Source organism: Hemiscyllium ocellatum, chromosome 13 (assembly GCF_020745735.1).
Source record: "Hemiscyllium ocellatum isolate sHemOce1 chromosome 13, sHemOce1.pat.X.cur, whole genome shotgun sequence".
Taxonomy (NCBI): Eukaryota; Metazoa; Chordata; class Chondrichthyes; order Orectolobiformes; family Hemiscylliidae; genus Hemiscyllium; species Hemiscyllium ocellatum.
This window is the reverse complement of record NC_083413.1, coordinates 17,727,144-17,744,717: the sequence shown is the minus strand read 5'-3', so window position 1 is coordinate 17,744,717 and position 17,574 is coordinate 17,727,144. Positions and strand designations below refer to the sequence as shown.

The window sequence follows — 17,574 nt, the reverse complement described above, 5'->3', positions numbered from 1 at the left end:
CCTGCCTCTGCCACTTCCTCTGGCAGTTCATTCTAGATACGCGCCACCCTCTGCGTGAAATTGTTGCCCCTCAGGTCTCTTTTAATTAGTTCTCCCCTCACCTTAAGAATATGCCCCTTCCTTTTGAACTCACCCACATGATGGAAATACTTTGTCTATTCACCTGATCAATACCTCTCATGATTTTATAAACCTCTATAAGGTCACCTCTTAACCTCCTATGCTTCAGTGAAAAAGTTCCAGCCTACACAGCCTCTCTGAATAACTCAAACCCTCAGTTCTTGCAGCACTCTGGTAAATCTTCTCTGAACCCTCTCCAGTTTAATAATCCTTCCTATAGCAGGGTGACCAGAATTATACTCAGTATTCCAAAAGTGACCTCACCAGCATCCTGTGCAACCTCAACATAACGCCCAACTCCTACACGCAATGGTCTGAGCAGTGAAGTCAAGCGTGCTAAATGCTTTCTTAAACACCCTGTCTACCTGTGATACAACTTTCAAAGACTATATACCTGAACCCATAGATCTCTCTGTTTGACAACACTACAACGAGTCAAGATTAGAGTGGTGCTGGAAATGCACAGCAGGTCAGGCAACATCCGAAGAACAGGAAAAATCAACATTTCGGACAGGAGCCCTTCATCAGGAAAGGGCTCCTGATGAAAAGCTCCTGCCCGAAATGTCGATTTTCCTGTTCCTCGGATGCTGCCTGACCTGCTGAGCATTTCCAGCACCACTCTAATCTTGACTCTAATCTCCAGCATCTGCAATCCTCACTTTCGTCTAACACTATAAAGGGCCCTACTATTAACTGTAAAAGTCCTGTTCTTGTTTGCTTTACCAAAATGGATCACCTTGCATTCATTCAAATTAAACTCCATCTGCCACTCCTCATTCCATTGGCCCAATTGATCAAGATCTCTTTGCAATCTTAGATAACCTTCTTCGCTGTCGACTATACCACCAAAGTAGTTGGTGTTGTGGAAGATTTCAATCATTACCAATATGTCTGAGCTCGGCTTGTTAGCAGTCCTCAGGCAGTAAGGCTGGGGAGAGGTCCTGAGGTGCCTAAGAGCTCAACGCAAAGAAAGCTCCAGAACCAAAAACATTAGGGATGCCAGAGATGAAGCCATCCTATAAGGCTGTTGAACAGTTCAGGGATGCCATGTGAAAAATAATGGGCTGAGTAAGCAGCTTGTTTTCAGGGTCTCATGGAGACATTAGCTGAAGGAAACAGCATCTGGAGCATGGGCAGGAATTGGCCAGTGCTCTCAGTCCTTTGTCAGGAAGCTATGAGCTCATGATACACAAGAGTGCATCTCCGATGCTGTACAGTGGGATTCTGTAATGTCAGAAATGTCAGCTTTAGTGAAACCCTCCATTCTTCATTAATTCATACTGCACGGAAAAGATCCTTTAGCCCATGAAGCCTGTACTGGCAAAGGTACACTAAATCTCCAATCTTCTTGTGGGGTTATGTCAAAGAATCTATTGCCTGATTCAAAGAAGAACAGGGATTTTCCTGGTACACTAGCCTGCATTAATCTTCAGCTGAAAACAGCAAATTCAAACTTTGTCCTAACACTTGCTGTGCAATAAGGTTTTTCCTCATGTCACTTTTGCATCTTTGACTAATTACTTTCAATCTATTTGAGGCTACAACACTAGATCTCCCCTACTCTTTAAATAGTGCTATGGAATCTTCACCATCCACCTCAGAGTGCAGAGAAGGCCTTAATTGATCTTACATTTGAATGATGGCATGTACAACTGTGCAGCACTCCCTCGGCACTCACTCACTCCAGAATTTTCTCCTGTCTCTCAAATCTAAAAAAAATTTAGCCAGGGGACACAGTTGCAGAATAAGGAGGGGGCGGGGTCATTTAGGATTGAGGTAAGGGGGAAATTTCCTCACTGAGGGTTGTGAATCCGAGGAATCTTTTACTCCAGAGAGTTGCGGAAGCTCAGTCACTGAGTACATTCAAGACAGAGATCAATTGATTTCTAGGTATTTATCAAAGGATGTGAGGATTATATATTAAATGGGGCTAGGACTATCAGTCATCGTCTAGATATAACACAGAACAAAGAAAAAAAGGAGTGAGGCCATTCGGTCCTTTGAGTCTGCTTTGCCATTCAATATGATCAGGGCTGATCATTCACACTAGAGGGCCTAGGTTAAGGGTGAGAGGGGAAAGATTTAAAAGGGACCTAAGCGGCATCTTTTTCAAGCAAAGGTTATTGCGTGTATGGAATGTGCTGCCAGAGTAAGTGGGGAGGATGGTACAAATTACAAAATTTAAAAGGCATCTGGATGGGCATATGAATAGGAAGGGCTTAGGGGGATATGGACCAAGTGCTGGCAAATGGGACTTGATTAGGTTAGAATATCTGGTCGGCATGGACGGGTTGGACCGAAGGGCCTATTTCTGTGCTGAACATCTCCATGACTCAGTACCTGGTTCCTGCTTTCTCTCCCAATCCCTTTGATCTCTTTAGCCCTAAGAATTATACCTAACTCCTTCTTGAAAACATTCAATGTTTCGCTCTCAAGTGTGTTCCATGGCAGAGAATTCCACAGGCTCACCACTCCCACTGTAGAGCAGGCTCAGCAGGCTGAATGGCCTCAAGCCACTCCTATTTTCCGCGTGACCTTCCAAGCCATGGGCAGTGACAAATACATCACAAGCACTGCTTAGATGTCAATCCCGCTGCTGACACTGAAATAGGCAAATATAGCACGATGTAGCGCTACCTCTATCCCTCCAATATCCTACATGTAGTTTGTAATAACTCAGCTCCTCTATGTTCCTACTGGTCACAGCCTTTGTTTCTACTGCATTTTGCATTTCAGACTGCACCCATTTCAATAACAGACTCCTCCTTCATTCAGTCATCACTTGCTCCAACAACGTCTTCCCGTGACCCTACGCTAAAGGTCAAGATGCTCTCATTGCACAGAGAGACAATAGGACAGGCAGAGAAAATAGCAAAGCAGAGACAAAAAGGAACATTGTCACATTTTTTTGTATTAGCTAATCAAAGAGAAAAAGAAAGCAGGAAGGGAAGAGAGGCAGAAATGAAAGAGAAACAGAGAGACAAAAGAAAAGAAGGAAAGAGAGAGAGAAAGGTCAGCAGAAAGAAGAAAAAGAGAAATTTGTCTTGTGCAATAAAAGTGAGACACAAGCTGAAAACAGTTGGACTTCCCTAGATTCAGCACCCCCACAGGCAACACCTGCAGCAAGGTTCACTTGCCAACTAAGAAGCAGGTTTTCGCCCAGCTGTTTTAGTAACTCAGCGTGTTGTTAACTCTCAGCCAGAGCCATACCACATAATTACTCAGTGTCACGACAAAGTAAACCCACGTAAACCCCAACAAAGGCATCTCCTCCTGTCCAGACATAGGAGGGAAAGGCAGGATGATGGACAGAAACACTCAGGAGAGACACAGATTGAGATAGAGACACAGAGAGAATGAAAGACACAGAGAAACAGAGAGACATAGATAGTGATACAGAGAGACAAAGAGAGAGAGAGAGGGACAGGGAAAATTAGACAGAGACGCACCTAGGCACAGAGAGAGAGAAAGAGAGAGAGAGAGAGAGAGAGAGAGAGAGAGAGACAGATAGTCAGTGATACTAGAGAAAGGGCAGGGGGAGGGTGGTGACAGGGAAACACAGACAAACACAGACAGGGAGAGAAAGAGAGAGAAAAACAGACAGAGGGACACAGACACAAAAAGGCAAATAGACACAGACAAGACAGAGACAAAGGCAAGGAGACAGACAGAGAAATAAAGAGAAGCTCCCCATGATGCGACATTGCTTAAAGATTATTGGAATGCCCTCTCTAATTGTTAGCTGTCTACAGTAAATATTAGTCCACTGTAAACTGCAGGCATATCCTGAGCTGTGGCCAACTGTACTTCATCTGTCAACTGCACATTTGCATTGCTGAAAGTAACTGGGAACAGGAATCCAAGCCAATTATTCCCATTCATTCTCTCAGCTTCTACAGGAAGTCAAATAACTTCCACAGCAGTGACTGCTGAAGAATTGCACCTGGGATCTTCCTGATCTGTGACAACACAGAGCAACTTGAGCAAGTTGCCATTAGATTTCATGATAAACATACAGCCTGACTGGGCTGACTGACTAACTAGTCAGACTAATAAACTGCTCATGAAAGGACTGCCATTCATGTAGCACCGTTCACAGCCACAGAAGGTCCCAAAGTTCTTTACAGCAATTCTGAAAGGCAGCCACAGTTCTAATGCATGAAAAATGGCAGCCAATTCATGCACAGAAAGCTCCCACAAACAGCACTGCATTGGTGCTTTTTAATAAATGAACCTAAATGAGACATAAACACTGACAGGAATAATTCCCAGTTCAGCTTCGCATTAGTGTCCCTTATATCTGGCCCAGGACATTGCCTCTTTTTAACATCTTATTTCCCACACACCCCCAACCCCACAACACTGCAAAAGTCAAAAGCCCTCCGTTTGAGCTCATTTAACCTGAGGCAACAGTGTCAGCACCAGGCAGACATAGGCTATCCAGCCTAACCAGTTGCACAGAGTTCACGTGGGGTAGAGTGTTGTTCTCCCGCCATCACCTTTGGCTGCATCAGTCTAGAAGCTGATTGGCAACAGACACCAAAACGCATCGGCCTAATACAGGAAATCTCTATGCCTGTAAAAAGTGCCAAGACAAATGATACATGACAGTAATTGAGCTAAAGCAACTTGTGTAAACTGTCCTGACTTTGATTTTGCTACTTATGATGGCTCTTTGCCTCAATTACTGTCTCCAGTTTCACTCTGTCATCTATTAACAATGTATTATCGCTGTTAGTGGGCGGCATGGTGGCACAGTGGTTAGCACTGCTGTCTCACAGCGCCAGAGAGCCAGGTTCAATTCCCGCCTCAAGCGACTGTCTGTGTGGAGTTTGCACATTCTCCCTAGGTCTGCGTGGGTTTGCTCCGGTTTCCTTCCACAGTCCAAAAATGTGCAGGTTAGGTGAATTGCCCGTAGTGTAAGGTGAAGGGGTAAAGGTAGGGGAATGGGTCTGGGTGTGTTGTGCTTCGGTGGGTCGGTGTGGACTTGTTGGGCTGAAGGGCCTGTTTCCACGCTGCAAGTAATCTAATCTAAGTATTATTCAACGGAACAAAATGGTCCAAATGGGGAACACAGCCTATTATTAAAATTAGGGTTCATGCCACCTGAAAAAAGCAATCAGAGAGAAAAATAGTTGAGACAATAACATATTTTGTTTTGTTTTGTTTTCTTCAAACTTTTTTTTGTTGACTTGTTATGAGAAAAATGCTGTTTGACTGGTAGTCCAGAAACTAGGTAACAAAGCAAATTGTCTGATCACAAGAAGATGACGAGAACGTAGAGGTGGGGCAGTTGGAGAAAAGATATCAGTGATGAAGCCTCTAAGAAGATGTGTAAACAGAAAAAGCAGCTCTTCCTCCAGTTAAAGCGAAACCATGTAGCTCACGTCTGAGTGGCATTTAATGGGAACAGTTACCCATACTCCAATAAAGGAAAACTTGGATTTACATTACACTCTTTATGACCTTAGAGGTATTTCACAGCCAACACAGTTGCTCAGATGTGGTGTAATTACTGCCATAATACAGAGAAACGCAGCAGATGATCTGCTCACAGAAATGACAATGATAACCGGAGCAGAACACAAAACCACTGTCAAGACAAAAAAAAATTATATGACGTCTTTCACAACATTATGGCTCTTCAAAGTACTTCACACCCAAATGAAATACTTTCGATGCAATATCACTGCTCAAAGGTAGCAAAACTCAATTTGGACTCACCACCCTCCCCCAACTCCCCCTCCAATCATAAAGCAATATGATCATTGACAAACCCCTCTGTTTTTGAGATGCTGATTGATGGATATAAACATTAGCAAGGATACTGGGGCAGCACGGTGGCTCAGTGGTTAGCACAATGCCAGGGACCCAAGTTCAATTCCAGCCTCAGGTGACTGACTGTGTGTAGTTTGCACATTCTCCCCATGTCTGCGTGGGTTTCCTCTGGATGCTTCGGTTTTCTCCCACAGTCCAAACACATGCAGGCCAGGTGAATTGGCCATGGTAAATTGCTGATAATGTGCAGTCTAGCTAGAATAGCCACAGAAATGCAGGTATAGGGTTGGGGTGTGGATCTGGGTGGGACTTTCTTCAGAGGGTCAATGTGGATTCGATGGACTGAAGGGCCTGTTTCCACACTGTAGGGATTTTATGAACCAAGGATAAGAATCGATTTGGTCACTTGCTTGTAATGTCATCTTAAACACACATCTGAGCATTTCAGTATAAATTCATCAACTCTTCCTCCCAGTGTGTCCCTATTTTCTGAGAACTATTTGGTGGAGAATTGATACCACTGTATTGCAGACTCACATCATGACATTTCTAGTGCGGTACTCGGGGACTGTTACATTGTCAGAGGTGCCCTTTCTCAGATGTCATGTTGAACTGAGCTTCCATCTGCCATTTTGAGTGGAAGTAAATGAACCCATCTTGAGGAAAGGCAGGAGACTCTCCCCCAGTACCTTGGGATCCCTCCAGTGTGGAAGCTGGCTATTTGGCCCATTGGGTCCCCACCAACCTTACGAAGACCATCCCACTAGAACATTTCTGGAGCATTTATTAGACTGTTAGCAGCACCATGTTCTGACTGAGTCTATTCAATCCAAAGTGGTCACTGGCCTAGCGCACCAATGTGGCATCTGGGAAACTCGACTTGCTCCTAGCAAGTCACTAATTACAAAGCAGAGCCGGAATTCTCTTGTTTTTCATTAAAATGTTGGGGTATGAGTCACTGCTTTAAAACAAGAATCTATAATAGTGCAGATTATTCAGTCCAGGCCCTCAATTAGTAGCACTATTACCATGGGCAACAGTCCAGACTGTAGAGCACTCTGAGGAACAGAAGGATCAACATAGCGACATCACCATGCCCTCTACCCTGGCAGACAAGTTTGGTTTTGTGCCAGAGGATGCTGGCAGGAGCAGCACTGAAATGCAAATGATAGCTCAGTCAATCTCTAATTAAAAAGGCACTCTATCCTCAAAGGAGAGCTTTCAGTCAGGCTGGACTTAGAATCAAGAAACAGCTGGAAAGGCCATTCAGCCCACTGTGTCTATGCCAGTCCATTATAGGTAGGAGCTGAAAAGTGTTGCTAGAAAAGTGCAGCAGGTCAGGCAGCATCCAAGGAGCAGGAGAATCGACGTTTCGGGCATAAGCCCTTCTTCAGGAATGCTCCTTGGATGCTGCCTGACCTGCTGCGCTTTTCCAGCAACACCTTTTCAGCTCTGATCTCCAGCATCTGCAGTCGTCACTTTCTCCCATTATAGTTAGGATCCAATTATTCCCATTTCCCTGAATTATATACGTAGATTATCATTGAATATGCTTTCACGCTTCTCTTTGGCTGCGTACTCCATCTCTTCAAAACTTGCCGCATAGAGAAAGCTTTGCACCTGGCCATAAGGTTCTTTTCCCAACTAACTTAAAACATCTGATGTGGTACAATATCCCAAAGGATCCAAAGATGTTGCAATGGTTGGAGAGTTTGAGCTGAATCAGTTGGAGCTCTTTTTCCTGGAGCATCGGTGGCTGATGGTGACCTTACAGAGGTTTATAAAATCATGAGAGGTATGCATAGAGTGAAAAGTCCAAAACTAAAGGGCATAGGTTTGAGTTGAAGAAGAAAGATTTAAAAGGAACCTAAGTGGCAAGGCTTTCACCAGAGGGTGGTGTGTGTATGGAATGGGCTGCCAGAGGAAGTGGTGGAGGCTGGTACCATTACAGCATTTAAAAGGTATCTGGAAGGCTACATGAATAGGAAGGGTTTAGAGGGAAATGGACCAAATGCTGGCAAATGGGACTAGATTGATTTTGGATATCTGGTCAGTGGGGATGAGTTGGACCAACGGGTCTGTTTCTGTGCTATCTAACTCTATGATTCTACGACTCCACCATCCTAAAAAGTCAGTTCTTAGTCTGTTAGCAGGTCGCAAAGGTATTGAAGGAGATGGTGGACAGGCAAAACTAGAGCTATCTGGAGATGGTGGGGACATGGTAAAGTCACTGGACTGATACCTCAGGTTAATGCTATCCGGATAGGGATTCAAATCCCACTATGGCAGCTAATGTCATTTAAATCCAATTAATAAAATGTGATCATTATGATATTGAACCTTGATAAGGAAACACATTAGGATACTTAACAAGAGCTCATAGTATTGTGGGAAGTATATTAGCATGTACAGCAAATGGGCTAACTAATAAAAGACAGAGAGGTGGGATAAAGGTGGCATTTTCAGGGTAGAACCTTTAACTAATGGAGTATCACAGGGATGAGTGCTGGGCCACAATGATTTACGATATATATTAACGAGTATAAGCGGGGAAGTGAGTGTATTATAGCCAAGTTTGCACACACGAAACAAAATAGGTGGAAAGAAACAGTCTGCAGAGAGATATAGACAGTTGAGGGGAGAATTTTGGCAGATGAAATATAACACAGGAAAATGTGATGTTATGCATTTTGGCAGGAAAAAGAGATGAATATTAACTAAATGGGGAAGGACTACATGAAGGGTCAGCAAAGAAGGAGTTGAAGATCTTTGTATATAACTCACAAAATGCGAGTACACAAGTTTGCTAAAAACTAAACAAGCCACTGATCTGACTACAGCTAGAATACCTTCAACTGATTTGGCCACTTGTTGAGGGAAAGGTGCAACAGCATTGAAGGAAGTCCAGAGAAGCTTCACTAGCTTCATCCCAGGTTTGGAAGGACTGAATTGCAAGGACAGGTTTAAACAAAAAATCAGAGATATATAACTGTATTCAGAATGGATCTGTACTCATTGGAATTAGAGGAATGAGAGGTGAACTTATTGAAATATGTAAGATCCTTATAGGGCCTGGCAGGGTAAATGTGAAGATGTTGCTTCCCCTTGTAGGAGAGTCTAGGAGCAGAGGGCATAACCTCAGGATCAGGGGTCACCCAGTTAGAACAGAGGTGAAGAGGAATTTCTTCTCTTAGAGGGTGGTGAATCTGTGGCGTTCTTTACATACAAATATAGAAACTAGGAGTAGGAGTAGGCCATCTGCCTCTTTCCTGATTGGTTCCTCAATGAATTAGTCTAAACAAAACCACCAAATATACACTCCAGGAAATTCTCCTGTACAATAGCACGGCTAGTTTGGTTTGTCCAATTTATATCTAAATTAAAGTCACCTCTGATTACAGTTATATATCTCTGATTTTTTGTTTAATGCTTTCTTCTAGATCTCCCCACTCTTTGGGACCTGTAGATGACGCCCAACAATGTTTCCCACCACTTGTTGTTTATTATCTCCACCCACACAGCTTTTAGGTCCTGATTTTCTAAGCTGATGTCCTTCTTCAATAGTGCATTGATTGCTTCCTTTACTAATAATAGTACCCCACCTCCTTTCTCCTTTTTTCTGTCCTCCCTACAGTAATGAACACCCCGGGATGTTTAGTTCCCATCTTGGTAACCTGGCAATCATGCCTCAATCATTGCAACTACATCATAACTGTTCTAAGGATCACTGGGAAGGGCTTTTGCACAAAACATCGATTTTCCTGCTGCTCGGATGCTGCCTGACCTGCTGTGTTTTTCCAGCACCACTCTAATCTAGACCCTGAAACGTTAGCACTGATTTCTCTCCACAGATGCCGCCAGAACTGCTGAGCATTTCCAACAATTTCTGTTTTTGTTTCTGATGTCCAGCATCTGCAGTTCTTTTGGTTTTTCACAATGCATTGATTTCAGTTTTGACAATTCAATTAAACATATTCATTCACACTTAAATACAAGCCTGAATAACTTGCTTAAAGGAAGGAAAAAGACCCAATTTCCTACATCTTTCCTGTGAATGTTGTTCTCCAAGGAAGATTAGTCTTGATCCAACACTTACCTTTCCTCTGCACAGACTGGGGAACTTCTCTTTGTCCTCTAGGACGGTCTTCAGATTGGGTTGGGACCTGCGGTTGTTGTTCTTTACGCTCGACGAGTTGTCAAAATGAACGCCACTGACCACCGCTCTTCTGTACGAGGTGGACCTCAGTCCCCTGCGGAGCTGGCCTGGGCACTCCAGATCAGGGTCTGTGTCTCCGTCCAGCTCCAGTTTCGGTACAAGCGGGTCTTTGACCGTCTCAACCATACTCTGCACTCGACGGCTCCTTGTACGAAACTCCAGATTCTGATTGTTCTGATGGTGGTTCTTGATCTTAATAGCGGATGCCAGGTCCTTGGGAATGATCTGCTGCGTTCCGTTCTTGAGCGACACGGCACTGTCGGTGCTCAGCACGAAGCGCTGTTTATCAGGTGTTGGAAGTGAATGGGTGGAGGGCTGCCTCTGGAGCAGGAGGTGGCCATCTGGAGGTGAAGCAATGTTTCCGTTTTGGGTAGGGATGTTGCCGTCTGTTGGGAAATCTGTCACCAGGATGCCATCGATTTGGTACGAGCATGGCCTTGCCTTGCTGCGACGGTTCAAAGACCTCATATTGGGCGATTTGGGGATTGGTCGTCTCTTCCGCCACAGCGGCGTTATGGCAAGATTGGATAAGTCGACCTCACTTTCCTGATCCATTCCTTAATGCTCACAGTTACACATCCTGCCGACAAAGATGACTTTCCATTCCACAGGACTCCATCTTCTTCACTCTTTTCAGAACTCGCTGTGGGCTGGGCTTGTGTAGTCAAGGACGGAGTGGGGTAGTCTTATCTGAAAAAGGAAGAAATCATGTTTAAGGTACCTCTTCAAGCTCAAATGTGTGGAATGTGCAGCGAGAGGGGGAGAGGAAGAAGAGGGGACTCAAGAGGTGCATCAAATGAACTTCTTCATGTTGACAAGCTCAAAACGTAGCAAGTCCTTGCGAGTTGAAACGTATTATAGAATCACATTAATTTTTCAATCTTTCTCACTTCTAAAATAGGATTTTTCTTCGAAAAACTGGATCTGTTGCAAACTCTGATAATATGGACAATGCGTCATTCCTCAGTCTGCAGTCAAGGAACAGTGACCCAAACATCGTGGGTTCAAGATCCACCCAGGCAAGTTGTGAAAATGATTTTCTTAAATGAATGAATGTATGGGCTGCCACCAGAAGGCAGGGTGGTGAAGAATCAAACCAGCTCGTCAACTGCCAGACTGCCACAAAAACTCAGAGCACTCTCTAATCCCCTTCCAGGAAGGAAAATTGCGGGCTCTATCAATTCTGGTCCATTTGCAACTCCAGTCAAGTCAGAGAGTCATAGAGATGTATAGCATGGAAACAGACCCTTCGGTCCAACTCGCCCATGCCAACCAGATATCCCAACCCAATCTAGTCCCGCCTTCCAGTACCTGGGCAATATCCCTCCAAACCCTTCCTATTCATATACCCATCCAGATGCCTTGCAATTGTACCAGCCTCCACCACTTCCTCTGGCAGCTCACTCCATACACATACCACCCTTTGTGTGAAAAAGTTGCCTCTTAGGTCTCTTTTATATCTTTCCCCTCTCATCCGAAACCTATGCCCTCTAGTTCTGGACTCCCCCACCCCCAGGAAAAAGACTTTGTCTACTTATCCTATCCATGCTCTTCATGATTTTATAAACCTCTATAAGGTCACCCCTCAGCCTCCGACGGTCCAGGGAAAACAGCCCTTGCCTGTTCAACGTCTCTCTCTCCCTGTAGCTCAAATCCTCCAACTCTGGCGACATCCATGTAAATCTTTTCTGAACCCGTTCAGGTTTCACAACATCCTTCCAATAGGAAGGAGACCAGAATTGCACGCAATATTCCAACAGTGGCCTAACCAATGTCCTGTACAGCCGCAACATGACTTCCCAATTCCTGTACTCAATACTCTGACCAACAAAGGAAAGCATACCAAACACCTTCTTCACTATCTACCTGCGACTCCACTTTCAAGGAGCTATGAACCTGCACTCCAAGGTCTCTTTGTTCAGCAACACTCCCTAGAACCTTACCATTAAGTGTATACATCCTGCTAAGATTTGCTTTCCCAAAATGCAGCACCTCACATTTATCTAAAATTAAACTCCATTTGCCACCTCTCAGCCCACTGGCCCATCTGATCAAGATCCCGTTGTAATCTGAGGTAACCTTCTTCACTGTCCACTACACCTCCAATTTTGGCGTCATCAGCAAACTTACTAACTATACCTCTTATGTTCACATCCAATTCATTTATATAAATGATGAAAAGTAGTGGACCCAGCACCAATCCTTGTAGCACTCCACTGGTCACAGGCCTCCAGTCTGAAAAACAACCCTCCCCCACCGCCATCTGTCTTCTATCTTTGAGCCAGTTCTGTATCCAAATGGCGAGTTCTCCCTGTATTCCATGAGATCTAACCTTGCTAACCAGTCTCCCATGGGGAACCTTGACCTCTGAAGTGGCCCATCCATTTAAGAATACAACAGGATCTTGATCAACTGAACCAGTGGAACAAGGAATGGCAGACAGAGTTTAATTTAGATAAATGTAAGATGCTGCATTTTGGCAAGACAAAGCAGGGCAGGACTTAAATGGTTAATGGTGGAGCCCTTGTGAAGTGTTATTGAACAGCGGGTGCAAGTACATATTTCCTTGAAAGTGGCATCCCTGGTAGGCAGGGTGGTGAAGAAGGTAAAAACAATGACTGCAGATGCTGGAAACCAGATTCTGGATTAGTGGTGCTGGAAGAGTACAGCAGTTCAGGCAGCATCCGAGGAGCAGTAAAATCGACCTTTCGGGCAAAAGCCCTTCATCAGGAATAAAGGTAAAAACAATAACTGCAGATGCTGGAAACCAGATTCTGGATTTTACCTCATTGATTTTAACCCGACTGCGACTCCTCTTGCAAGGATGCCTGCCTTGAAGAAATTTTCCTCCTCTCTCTACAAGAATCTCAGGGAGTCCCTCTCCCACTGCAACTCCCAGATCATTTCCTCTGCCCTGAAGCTCTTACCCCAGGGCATACCTGCCAGTCTCCTTTTCCACCTATCCACTCCACCCTCTCCTCCCTGACCAATCACCTTCATCCCTCCGCCACTCACCCATTGTACTCTGTGCTACTTTCTCCCCACCCCACCCTCCTCTAGCTTATCTCTCCACGCTTCAGGCTCTCTGCCTTTATTCCTGATGAAGGGCTTTTGCCCGAAACATCGATTTCGCTGCTCCTTGGATGCTGCCTGAGCTGCTGTGCTCTTCCAGCACCACTAATCCAGGGTAGTGAAGAAGGCATTTGGCACACTTGCCTTCATTGGTCACAGTACTGCACACAGAAGTTAGAAAGCCATGTTACAGCTGTACAATACACCAGAATGGCCACACTTGGAGTACTGTGTACAGTTCAGGTCACCTGCTATATGAAGGATGCTACTACAGTAAACTGGAAAGGGTGCAAAAAAGATTTACAAGGAGTTACCGAGACTGAAGGGTTTGACTTAGACGAAGAAGCTGGATAAGCTCAGACTTTTTTCATGGAGCATAGAAGGCTGTGGGGTTGTCTTACATAGATAGGAAAGGTGTAGAGGAATATGGGTCAAATGCAGGAAACAGGACTTAGTTCAGTTTCGGACCCCTCGTTGGCATGGATGAGCTGAGCCAAAGGGTCCATTTCATTCTGTCTGACTCTATGCCCAACCTCCATTCCCATTTATCTCTTCACCCCCTTGGCTCACAAGTCTCATTCCTGATGAAGGGCTTTTGCCCGAAACATTGCTTTTTCTGTTCCTCAGATGCTTCCTGACCTGCTGTGCTTTTCCAGCACCACACTCTCTACTCATATTTTGTATCTAACCCTTTCAGGAGAGCTACAAACGTTACCTGGGAAAGATTAAGTGAGCTCACCTCAATAGACAGTGAGACAATTTACCTGCCTAATTTATATTTCACAGATAGTCTCTCTTTCATCCCACTCCACTAGCTTTTTCTTCTAGGTTCATTTAATTAACTGAATTGAAATTCATCAGCTACAATGGGACGGATGGGGATCTGAAATCATGTCTATACTCCCTATCTCTAGACTATTAGTTCAGTAACATAACCACCAATCCCCTGACTCCCAGTTACATTCTTTTCTTAGATAAACTTCAGATAAATATATGTTGTTTTGATCTCTATTTGCTTTTTTTTAACTGTTTAAGGATCATATAGTACAATGAGCCAAACAGAACTAGAAGTCTTTCCTTTCATGTAAACAATCAACGGGATGTCAGCATTGAATCAGATCCCACAACAGTGAATAGTGGAGTTTACATTCAATTAATAAATCTAGATGTGGAAATTAGTTGCAGTAATCATGGCCGTGAAACTAACATCAACTGTTATGAAGGAACATACCCACAACTACAACAAAGGAATTCTGCTATCTTTACCTGGTCTGGCCCAGGGCAATGTGACTCACTCTTCAATGCTCTCTGATATGGCCTGGTAAAGCAATGAGTTGAGCTGTAATTAGGGATGGGCAGTATTTTGGCCTTGCCAGTCACCCCCATGTCTCATGAAACATTTTTTCAAAACCTTCCAGTTTAACCTTTCCGAATACCATTCATTGTATCTGCCTCATCATGAGCCTGATATAAAGCTTTATTTGCAAAAAGACATCACAGCAATCTCTCAGAACTGCACTTGAGAGTCCCCTGCCGTTATTATGTACATAACCCAAACTGACACACAACCACTTCGCCAAGAATTGAGAATGTTACCCCAATCAGCCAAGGCTGACCCAGCCACCAAGCGAATATCAAACAAAGCCTAGATTCAAACACCCCATCTCATGGGTGGTGTGGTGGCTCAGTGGTTAGCACTGTTGCTTCACAGCACCATGGACCTGGGTTCAATCCCAGCCTTGGGTGACTGTCTGTGCAGACTTTGCTCATTCTCCCCATGTCTGCATGGGTTTCCTCCCACAGTCCAAAGATATGCAGGTCAGGTTAATTAGCTGTGCTAAATTGCCCATAGTGTTAGGTACATTAATCAGGGGTAAATATAGAGTAGGGGAATGGGTCTGGGTGGGTTACTCTTCGGAGGGTTGGTGTGGATGTGTTGGGCCGAAGGGCCTGTTTCCAAACTGTAGGGAATCTAACCTATATGTTTATATCAAAATGTTCTCAGAATGCAAGTGTGATGGGCGAGTCTGTACCCAAAAAAAGTATTCCTGAACCACTGCAAAACTCTTTTCCAAGTTTTGAGAAACTACCAGAGACAATTAATCTGTCAATCACACCCAACACTTAAAGGCATTTTTGCAGCTACCTTGTAGCGCCAGGGACCCAGGTTCGATTCCAGCCTCAGGTGACTGTCTACATGCAGTTTGCACATTCTCCCCATGTCTGTATAGGTTTCCTCTGGGTGCTCCAGTTTCCCCCCACAATCCAAAGATGTACAGGTTAAGGTGGATTGGCCATGCTAAATTTCCCATAATGGCCAGGGACATGCAGGCTTGGTGGATTTGCTATGGGATATGCAGGATTACAGGGATGGGGTGGGTCTGGGTGGGATTCTCTTCAAGTGATGGTATTGACTCAATGGGCTGAACAGCCTACTTCCACACTGTAGGGATTCTATGATTTCTTAAACACAACATCCTTCCAGGCAGCTAGGCAGAACAAATAATTGTTTAATAATCAATAGAATTTACTTTTATAATTGCTTACAATGAAGGAGTTGGAACATTGCCTTAAAAGCAAAGCTGCAAATTTAATCCTACTTTATGATCAAACAATTCTATCTAACTTACACAGAAGAGGACATACTGTTTTTTTTAAATAGATGTTTACTGTACTCTGGCGAAACCTTGAAATGCAGACAGAAAATTAACGTGGTAATCCATCTCCCATTACGAATTGGATCACAGCCTCCAGACTTGGAGATTTACGAGAAGGGGCTACATTTGTTCTGGCGTTAGCTTAATTAGAATCATCCCTTCGATGTTCCAGATACGATGTTTTCAAAAAAGAAACAAATGTTCGCTAATCTGTCACAAAGAAAAACAACATAACAAGATCTCTGCTGGTAGTCTCGACAATAAATATTCAGACAAATATTGTGAAATTTGAGATTCTGTTTCACATGCTTTCCAATATTGATTCGGCAGAGAACCAGATCGCGGGGTCAAATGGTCTACAGTTGGACAAATTTAAAACTACAGCTTTTTAGAGGAAAGAAGTGAATGATTTCGACAACGCATGTGGAACTTACTCTGTGAGTGAAACTTTGTAAACTGCTGCATGCAACCTGCAGTCTGGAAAATGAAGGGGGAATCTCTCAGATGTAAAGAACAAGCAGATGGACAAAGAAATAAGCCACCAGCTTCTTTTCCTGAAGCGATCTGGAGCCAGAAAAATAAAGCGAGCGTGTGAGAATCTCCCTCGATTCCCGGCAGCACTAGGAAGGAGACTTACCCCTCTCTACTTTCCCGCTGTTTGCAACGGCGTGTAATGTCCCGCAGTGCTTGAGCCAGGTTCACATGTCCAAACTGCTGGGAGGGCAGGATTTTAGTCTCACTGGTGTTCCCCTTCTTTCTCCTTCTGCGTCCCCCCCTCGGGAACCAGCTCCTCTCCGTTTTGCACTCACTCCAACCTCTCACTCTCAGTTAGGAGATGAGTTTCACTGCACTTGTGCAGGTTAAAGTTGCGATGTTGCCGTGTCGCTGGGAGTGAGTGAGTGTGGAAGAGAGGGAGGGAGAGAGAGAGTGAATGTGTTGTGTGTGTGAGAGAGAGTGGGTGAGATTCAGTGTTGGTCCAAATTCAAAGTGACGCAGTGTCAATTCTGATTTCCCCTTCAGCTCCGATCCCAGTGCCAATAACCTCCACACATCCTCATCTTTTCCAACTTTGTTTTTCAAACTTTTCAACTGCGTGAATCCTTCCCCCCCTCCCGAAGTAAAAAGCCCTTAAAATTATCCTTGAAATTGCGCGCCTCCTGGCGGCCTCCTTCGGAATAGATTCACCTATTTCTGATTTTTCAAAACGCGCACCAATTCGACTCATTGCAGTGTATTTTTAAATAGTTAAAAATCACACAACACCAGGTAATAGTCCAGCAAGTTTAATTGGAAGCACTAGCTTTCGGAGTGCTGCTCCTTCATCAGGTGGTTAACAGGAAAGTGCAGCGCTCCGAAAGCTAGTGCTTCCAACTAAACCTGTTGGACTACAGTCTAGATTATAGTGGTGCTAGAAAAGCACAGCAGGTCAGACAGTATCCCAGGAGCAGCAAAACCGACGTTTTGGGCAAAAGCCCTTCATCAGGAATAGAGGCAGGGTGCCTGCAGTGGAGAGATAAATGAGAGGGGGGCAGGGGAGAAAGTAGCATAGAGTACAATAGAGTGCAATAAATTTCTCCCGTTTTTTTAGCTTTGACAAAGGATCAGTTAGGCTCAAAACGTCAGCTCTTTTCTCTCCCTACAGATGCTGCCAGACCTGCTGAGATTTTCCAGCATTTTTTCTTTTGGTTTCACATTCCAGCGTCCGCAGTAATTTGCTTTTATCCAATGGGC

The 17,574-nt window shown here is 44.3% G+C and overlaps 1 protein-coding gene across 2 annotated transcripts in view; it reads right to left on the bottom strand.

Moving 5' to 3' along the window:
* The window catches only part of LOC132821443 (rho guanine nucleotide exchange factor 26-like), a 207,575-nt gene extending 190,664 nt beyond the window's left edge, over positions 1-16,911 (bottom strand). Inside the window, exons 1-2 of one of the 2 annotated variants that reach the window (XM_060834030.1) lie at positions 16,481-16,911; positions 9,995-10,804 (exon numbers count right to left, since the gene is read on the bottom strand). In XM_060834030.1, coding sequence (XP_060690013.1) covers positions 9,995-10,669 — 675 coding nt within the window. In that variant the 5' untranslated portion in view covers positions 10,670-10,804; positions 16,481-16,911. Of the gene's footprint in view, positions 1-9,994; positions 10,805-16,277; positions 16,356-16,480 lie in introns of those variants that run through there. The other variant, XM_060834031.1, reaches the window with a different exon arrangement.
* Between the last annotated feature and the right edge of the window lie 663 nt (positions 16,912-17,574).